At 43.4% G+C, this 9,101-nt stretch overlaps 1 protein-coding gene across 22 annotated transcripts in view; it reads right to left on the bottom strand.

Moving 5' to 3' along the window:
• AGFG1 (ArfGAP with FG repeats 1) overlaps positions 1-9,101 on the bottom strand; it is a 78,993-nt gene that overhangs the window by 30,466 nt on the left and 39,426 nt on the right. For all 22 annotated transcript variants that reach the window (XR_004647082.1, XM_034781295.1, XM_034781299.1 and 19 more), the window contains exons 4-5: positions 6,085-6,247; positions 3,699-3,855 (exon numbers count right to left, since the gene is read on the bottom strand). Coding sequence is in view for 21 of the 22 variants with exons in the window: in XM_034781295.1 (XP_034637186.1) it covers positions 3,699-3,855; positions 6,085-6,247 (320 nt within the window). In the remaining variant the exon portion in view is untranslated. The remainder of the gene's footprint in view (positions 1-3,698; positions 3,856-6,084; positions 6,248-9,101) is intronic.

Here is a 9,101-nt window from a genome sequence, read left to right as displayed (position 1 = left end):
TGATCTCTAGCAGCAAAGCCACAGGCGCTCAATATTAAGAGGCAAAATGCGACCTTGCACAGAAATCACATGTGCTATGTAATGTGAATAGTGTTGGTCACCGTGAAAGAGTATAAGCATTGTTCTGCAAAATGTATCTTTTAAAAAATTCTCTCCTTTTTTCCCCTCCCTCCAGCAGCTGCAAATTTTTCAAGCCTCCCTCCTCCGTCCCGAAGGCTCTCTCAGATAAGGCGTCGGAAAAAGACGACGCGAGACGAGATGTTTGCAGAAATCATGGAATCCACCCGCAGTGAAAGAGCTCATCTGAATGAGTGGAAGGACAGGGTTTCAAAGTATAGGAAAGAAGCCAGTGAACGTGAGGACAGGAGGGACCAATGTGAGGAAAGTAGAGATGCTCGAGATGAGAGGTGGCGGCAGGAAGATCAGAGGAGGCAGGATGCAACGCTGGGACTGCTGCGTGAGCAAACAGACATGCTCCGGCGTCTGGTGGAGCTTCAGGAATGGCAGCAGGATAACAGAGTGCCGCTACAGCCCCTGTATAACCCCTCTCCCCATGTTCCATAGCCTCCTCACCCAGACGTATAAGAACGCAGGGGGGAAGGAGGGGAGGCTCCGTACACCCTCCCATTCCACCCCAGTGGACAGCCCAAGCAAAAGGCTGTCATTTTTTAAAAACTTTTTTAGTGGTCTTTTCCTTCCCGCCGATCCTCCTCCCAAACCCCACCCAGGTTCTCTCCCTCTTTTTATAAAAAATTAATGAAGAATAAATGATTTTTAAATGATAGTGACTATTTCCTTTGAAAGCAAGCTGGGGGAAGGGAGAGGGTGGGTTCCTTACAGAGAATGAGTTAATAAAGGGGGCAGGTTTTCATGAAGGAGAAACACAGAAATTTCACACTGTAGCCTGGCCAGTCATGAAACTGGTTTTCAAAGCTTCTCTGATGCACAGCGCTTCCTGGTGTGCTCTTCTAATCGCCCTGGTGTCTGGCTGCAAATAATCAGCTGCCAGGCGATTTGCCTCAGCCTCCCACCCCGCCATAAAGGTCTCCCCCTTACTTTCACAGAGATTGTGGAGCACACAGCAAGCAGAAATAACAATGGGGATATTGGTTTGGCTGAGGTCTGAGCAAGTCAGTAACGATCGCCAGCGACTTTTTAAACAGCCAAATGCACATTCTACCACCATTCTGCACTTGCTCAGCCTGTAGTTGAACAGCTCCAGACTCCTGTCCAGGCTGCCTGTGTATGGCTTCATGAGCCATGGCATTAAGGGGTAGGCTGGGTCCCCAAGAATAACTATTGGCATTTCAACATCCCCAACGGTTATTTTCTGGTCCGGAAAGTAAGTCCCTTGCTGCAGCCCTTTAAACAGAGTAGTGTTCCTGAAGACGCGAGCGTCATGAACCCTTCCCAGCCAGCCCACATTGATGTTGGTGAAACATCCCTTGTGATCCACAAGTGCTTGCAGCACCATTGAAAAGTACCCCTTGTGGTTTATGTACTGGGTACCCTGGTGCTCCGGTGACAAGATAGGGTTCCATCTATCGCCCCACCACAGTTAGGGAATCCCATTGCAGCAAAGCCATCCACTATGACCTGCACATTTCCCAGAGTCACTACCTTTCGTAGCAGCACCTCAGTGTTTGCTTTGGCTACTTGCATCACAGCAGCCCCCACAGTAGATTTGCCCACTCCAAATTGATTCCCGACTGACCGGTAGCTGTCTGGCGTTGCAAGCTTCCACAGGGCTATCACCACTCGCTTCTCAACTGTGAGGGCTGCTCTCATCTTGGTATTCTGGCGTTTCAGGCAGGGGACAGCAAGTCACAAAGTTCCATGAAAGTGCCCTTACGCATGCGAAAGTTTCGCAGCCACTGGGAATCGTCCCATACCTGCAACACTATGCGGTCCCACCAGTCTGTGCTTGTTTCCCGGGCCCAGAATCGGCATCCCACGGATGGAACCTGCCCCATTAACAACATGATCTCCAAAGCACCGGGGCCCACGGTTTGAGAGAATTCTGTGTCCATGTCCACATCACGCTTGTCGCTGCGCTGCCGTAGCCGCCGCCTTTTCGCCTCGTTTTTCTGGTCTTGGCTCAGCATAAACTGCACGAGAACGCGCAAGGTTTTTACAATGTTCATGACTGCTGGCTTGAGCTGAGCGGGCTCCATGCTTGCCGTGGTATGGAGTCTGCAGTGTTCACCCAGGAAAAAAGGCGCGAAAAGGTTGTCTGCCATTGCTTTGATGGAGGGAGGGGTGAGGCTGTACCCAGAACCACCTGCGACAATGTTTTTTGCCCCATCAGGCACTGGGATCTCAACCCAGAATTCCAATGGGCGGGGGAGACTGCGGGAACTATGGGATAGCTACCCACAGTGCAACACTCTGGAAATCGATGCTAGCCCCGGTACACGGACGCACACCACCGAATTAATGTGCTTAGTGTGGCCGCATACATTCGACTTTATACAATCTGTTTCCAAAATTTGGATTAATCCCATAGTGTAGACATAATTCCAATTTAAATACATTCCAAGAAACTGATTTACACGAAAGCCTGTGTTTTATGCATACTTTATAAAAATGCTAGAACTATTCATGTTTAATTCTACTGAATTCAATTGGTCACTCACATTATCTGTAAAATATAATGCCTGAAAAAAGTTAAAAACATTTATAAATATTTTTAAATTTAAACTGGTGATGAATACCTTCAACTCACCAGAACTGTGCACCCATGATTTTTCAACTTTGTAATTTAATGCCAACTACGATGAACACAGATTTTTCATGAGCAGCATTTCTCCTCAGTATTAGCAATATTATAGTAGAACCCAGAGACAGCAACAAAGATAGGGGCTCCATTGCCTTAGGTACTAAACATTTTAGTAAACATTACCTAGTCTGAAGAGTTCATAATCTAAAGTAGACAAGGTCAAAGGGTAGGTACTTGCTCACGGTCACACAGAAGGTTAGTGGAAACACTACTCAATATCTATAAGCTGCTGACTTATAACTATTAGTGTTCTTCAGAATCAACTTAGTGGCCATTATTCTTTAGGATAAAGTTATATGGATTGAGGTGTCCCCCCCCCCGCCCGTAATATTCAGGCATGTTTACTGACAGCCATTCTAAATATTTAAAAGTCTGTCCTACCACACCTAGACGATTTTTGCTCAAAAATTGTTTTCTTTTGCTCCTGCTCCCACACTATTCCCAGCCACATAGACTTCCTCCACTACAAGTTTGTTCTCTCTTCCTTCAGTTCTGTCATACTCAGTGAGGCAGCATTGCTTCTTCCCCCTCACTGATGCCCACACCAGTTGTCTGTTCACTATTTTTCACTCCCTCTCCATAAAGGATCTTTCAGATCAATATTTATGTGATTTATGTCAAATAGTACTACTACACTATATTTTATAGCTATTCTCTTCTGTTTCCCATACTGTTTTTGCAAAGGAAATGCACAGTGCAAGTTTTAAAACTTTAGAATAATACTTGCTTTATTAAACTTGACTTCCAACTCGCCATAAACTAAATCTTAACAACTGATATAACAATGTTCAAGGCCAGAAATATTAATTTTCCTTTTATTAATTCAGAAGATAACCCATATTTATAAGCCATAAAGAATGAAAACTCCTCAGGTTTCTATACATTTAATTAGGAGGGAATGTCTACATAGAACTCTTACCTGTATGACTGTTGAAATGTGCAAAGTTAGCAAAATTTGCTGTAGCAGTTGACTGAGGAGCAGGAGCAGCAAAGATATCTGAGCCAAGGTCACTGAGGAGATCAAATTGTTTCTTTTCCTGCTGCTGTTGTCCTTGAGACCTAACGATAACAGGGGACTACAAACAACATTTTAATTAGCTAAACAAACAGGAAAGCCAATGTTTAACCAAGCTTTACAAAAAGCTAAAGGACAGACTGAAAGAACTACTTCTGGTACTAATTTTGAACGGGTTTTTTTTGCCATGGAGCATTGTTAGCAAGCCATATCAAGTTTCATAACTTTAGAATTCAGACCACAATTATGTAAAACAAGCAATGAACTCGTTAAAATTTGATAATTTACTCTAGAGCTTCTAGTTTAAGTTTTTGTACAAAGGAGAATCTTTCCTCAACCTCCTCCTCCTACCCTCCCTAAGGTGTGCAAGATCATATTCCCCCTCAGGCCCCATGGGCTTAGTGTGAGTCTTCAGGTAGCCCTGCTTAAGTGCACCTTAGAAGTTAAACAGCAGACTTGCAGAGACTAAGATGCATGTAAAACACAAAAATCAGAGGTATCTAAACCAATGGCTCTAGATTAAGGAGCTTGTATATAGTATTTGCAATTATTTTTGAAGCCCAGCAGAGCCATGTAGACTGAAGCTCCTCCTTCTCACTGAATCCCCATTTTTTTTTTTTCCCCCCGGAAGAAAAAGAAAGTTAAGTTTCTTGCAGAATTCCTCAACAGAACATTAAGGCTGCATGATTAAAAACTCAAGAGTCAGGAAATTCTAAACAAACATTTAACCTTAGCTTTCCCCTCTTGTGAGTTTGCATTATACAGACTAATTACATCATATATTTGAAAAATAATATATATTCTTTCCCTCCAGCCTATCATGTACCATTATGGATAACCTAGACAGAGAGCCAAAAGTCATTTGACAAGAATGCAACAAAACACACTTGTGTAACATACAGCACAGTATTCAGGACTATATATAAAGAGAAACATATATGTTAATTAAGGTAGCTTCACTGTTCCCTGAACTGCTTCTAAGGAAGGGACGTTAAAGTTATAGTACACTGGCCTGACCAAAATACTTCCTCCTACCACAGGGAAGACGATTTATGTAAAATCTAGTTTATAGTTAACTTAAATTTGGGCCATTGGAGCAAAGAGATGCAGCAAATCTCAAGTTGTTGAAAAACCATGGTTTTACTTCTAAAAGCAGTAACATTGACTGGCTAAGAAAGAAGTCCTGTCCATGCCTCCCTTTAATAAAAAGATGGCAGTTGAAACAGAGGGCTTCAAAGGAGGCAGTGGTGTATTTTTTTAAATTCCAGCAAGGATGCAAGGGAGGAGGATAGCCCGACCCAACCCAACTATAGTAAAAGCTGTTTTATCCAGTGTGTTGGGAGAATGGGGGGGTGCCATTAAGTAAAAAATGCCTGTTAATGACAGGAGGGAGTTTGGGGTGCAGGAGGAGGTGCAGGGCACAGGCTCTGGGAGGGAGTTTGGGTGTGGGAGGGGGCTCGGGGCAGCGGGTTGGGGAGCAGGTGCAAGTGACAGATCCGTGGACCGCTCACCTCAGGCAGCTCCCCGCAAGCGAGGCTGTGTCCTGGCTGCTCCTAGGCAGAGGTACAGCAGACAGCGCTGCGCGCTGCCCCTGCCCTGCCCCGAGCGCTGGCTCCGCAGCTTCCATTGGCTGGGAACCGTGCCAACGGGAGCTGCGGGGGCGACACCTGTGGGCGGAGGCAGTGCACCAAGCTGCCTGCCGCATCTCTGCCTAGGAGCAGCCGGGACAGGTCACCATTTGCAGGGAGCCACCCGAGGTAAGCGGTCTACGATCAAGCCCTCTCTCCCACGCCCCAACCCCTTGCCAGTCCTGCGTCAACTGGACTATAAACCAGAATTTCAATGAAGATCAGAAATGCTGTTTATAGAGCTTTCTGGTTGGGTCCGGATAAAACAGCTTTTACTGTATGTTGTGGGTACACAACATGTTTAGCCAAAAGCCTGTTACAAAACAAAAACATCTTAGTTTTATTAAATAGCCCCAAAAATGCCGGTCTATTAATCATTATTACACAGGGAAGAGGCTAGCATTTTTAGTCTGAAGCATTCAAAGTCAAGCCACCACAGAACTCAGTTTCTAGATTTTACTGTCAGTCCCCTATTCGCATTCCATAAAAGCAACAGAGCATGAAAGTTATTAAGGACAGTTTTATTGTAACAGCAGTAACCCACTAATGCCACAATTTTCAGTATTTTGTAAAATCTTGTTCAATTCACAAAATGCCCATTCTCCTTTTAAATACTGTAACATAATCCCATGTCACTGAACTCTTAGCCATTACTCACTCACTTGGCTAGGTGTGCCTTTATTTAAGTGCAGTGCTGGTGCAGATTCTCCCAAGAGAGATTTAAGCGGTTTCACCTCAGGTGTGCTGCTTGTACTACTAGCAGAGGACCCTGATATAGATGCATGGACTGATGCCACAACCTTAGCTTGTTCTGGAGGAACATACCTAAGTTGAATAAGAGTAAAATTATTTAATATTTAACATCAGTTTTGTTCCAACATCCATTATAATGGTAGCACAGGGATCAAAAGTTATTGCTCTGAGGTCTGAAATCTGCTATTTTAAGCTCTGGACCTATGTCAAATAGTACTTCTGGTCTGATAGTCCAGTCACAATTTTAGTGTCCCATATCTCAAAAGCTTGAGACTCCAGTTTTCCAATGTTTTATAGCAGTCGTTTTCAACCTGTGGTCCGCACAGACTGTCTAAGGGGTCCACAAAAGGTGACTATAAAAATAAAGTTTCAGATCCCAGAAAAGGCATTCCTTTGATCAATCAAAAGTAGGTGAATGCCTCCGACCTACAGGTCAAAACCCAGAAGTGTTGTTACCACAGAAGCCCACAGTTTAGCACCCTCTCTCACACTTCGTTAAATGCTGTGCCGAGCACATGCAACATTTATAGTTGAGTTCTGTTCAGTCAGTTTTCAGTCTAAGACATCTATGGCAGGGGCCTGAGGACCACAGGTTGAATTTCCAAATGGTATGCACCTCCATTTGAAATTTTTTAGGGGTCCACAAATGAAAAAAAAAAAGTTTGAAAAAAAAAATTAGGGCATGTTTAGCATATTAAAAATCACATCTATTTCAACTCAAAAGTGATGTTAACAGTCCCTAATCTCAACCAATTACCAGGGTTTGAACCATTGTTGTACAATCTATTAAAGTCTGAATTTTAAACATTTCTTTAAAACTCAGATTGAGTTACCAATAGTTATTAAATATTCACTTTACAGAGCATCAATATTTTTACAAAACCCAAATAAATATTTCTACCATCACTGTAGTTCCATCCCAGTAAGGGACTAAGTCCTATACGGTTACTGATGTCACCATAAGCAGTTACAGTTTCCTTGTTCGAGATGAATTATGATTGCCCCGTTAAGCGGAACATACAGAACTTTTAAAGAAAATAGTCTGATAACTTCTCCACTTAAATGAGCTGTAATAGCTCTTACACCCTATTCAGTAAACAACCGTTTATGTAATAAGTCCAATATTTTCTGACAAGGTCTGCCACATATACAAGAGGAAAAAGAAAAACAGCCCGCCCCCCAGACAAGCAAACATAGTAAAGCTGTTAGCATACGAGCAGAACACAAAAACTTCTATTCTGCCCGATCTAAAAGCCACTCTGAGGGAAACAGCAGAAGCTGCCCTTGTGAACAGAAAACAACTTCCCCACCTGCAGAGTGCAACAGTCTTGTGGAGCCTCAGCAGCTGCTAAGGCAGTTGGGATCCAAGTGCAGACCTTTAGGAAGGCGGCCATGGAAAAATAACTGACACCCTGTATCCCATGTTCTCCACTTTTATATGGTTATATATTTTGTACAAAGTATGCTTTGTGAGGTATCACTTGTAAACTCAATCTGCTGATTCTTATTATCCTGTTGAAATGTGTGTTACACTGCATGTGAAATTATGAGATTTTGCTGTATGATTGTTACTGGAATGTGTCGCAATTCTGGTACCCAGAATAAGCCAATTCCTCAGACAGACAGACACAGACACACTAGCATGCCAGAAAAGTGCTAAAGAGCCATTACCTGCTGGGGGGTTGTAAACAGGAAATTTACAACTTATCTGAAAAGACAGTTTGAAGTTCATGTACATCATGGAACTGCCTGCCCACATGACCCAGCAAGGATTTTTCCAGCACACAAGGGTTGGGGTATAAGAACGGGCGGGAAGGAAGGGAGCGGGGTGCAAAATGGCTCTAGCCACCTCCCTGCTCATAACATCAATGAACACCTAAAGAACACTAAACTAATGAGTGGTCCCAGGCTGAAAGGAAACCTAGCCTGTGAACTAATGATTGCCTGCAGCATCTGGTGTGGTAAGAATGTTTGCTTCAAATTTTATTTAGCTTGGTAAAACGTAGGAATTACCTTGCAATTTTATCTTTTTATTTCTTTTGTAATCAATTCTAACGTCTATGCCATACTAATTATAAAAACTTAAACTCTACCTTTCTGCAGTTAATAAAACCTTCTTTTATTATTTTATCTAAGCCAGTGTGTTTGATTGAAGTGTTTGGGGAATCTCTACTCAGGTCAACAGGACTGGTGCATATTTATTACCCACAGCTGGAATGACAGATTAATTATGAGCTTGTACTGTCCAGTGGGGCTACTGAACAGTAGAAGAAAAGGCTGGGCCTGAGGGATATGTGGGTGTTGCCTTATATGTGCTTCGTGGATGACTGTGCATAGATTCATGTACTCAGCTGGGAGTGATTTTGCATGCTGGTGGTGAGAGTGAGCAGACCCTGGAAGGGTTTGCTGTTCACTAGCAAAGTAGTGTAAAAGGCATCCTAAGCTGGAGAGCTAAGGGGACACAGCAGTCCCTGGGGAATGTCACACTAACATATGTGGTGCATCTACTAACAAATGTCCAGGTCTTCTTCATAACATTTTAAATGAATATCTAGGTTTAGCAATGTTCAGACTATGCAGATGTAATGTTTAGTGCTTTACAATGCCCAGGTCTACACTACGGACCTATATCAGTACAACTCTGTTGCTGGGCAAAGTAGGTACCAACCTCACCAACCTCACCGCTGGCGTAGACAGTGCTATGTCATCGGGAGAGGTTCTCCCATTGACATAGCTCCCGCCTCTTGCGAAGGTGGATTAACTACGCCAACAGGAGAAGCTCTCCTGTCAGCATAGTAGCATCATCACTAAAGTGCAGCAGCTGTGCCGCTACAGTGCTGTACATAAAGACAAGCCCAAAGTCTTCCATAAGGTATAGTGCCTTCTTTAAAAATTGAGAAGTCATCAAGTTCTTTTCAGCAACAAA

The sequence above is a fragment of the Trachemys scripta genome, chromosome 9, assembly GCF_013100865.1.
Source record: "Trachemys scripta elegans isolate TJP31775 chromosome 9, CAS_Tse_1.0, whole genome shotgun sequence".
NCBI classification, from domain to species: domain Eukaryota; kingdom Metazoa; phylum Chordata; order Testudines; family Emydidae; genus Trachemys; species Trachemys scripta.
This window is presented reverse-complemented; position numbering and strand designations above follow the sequence as displayed.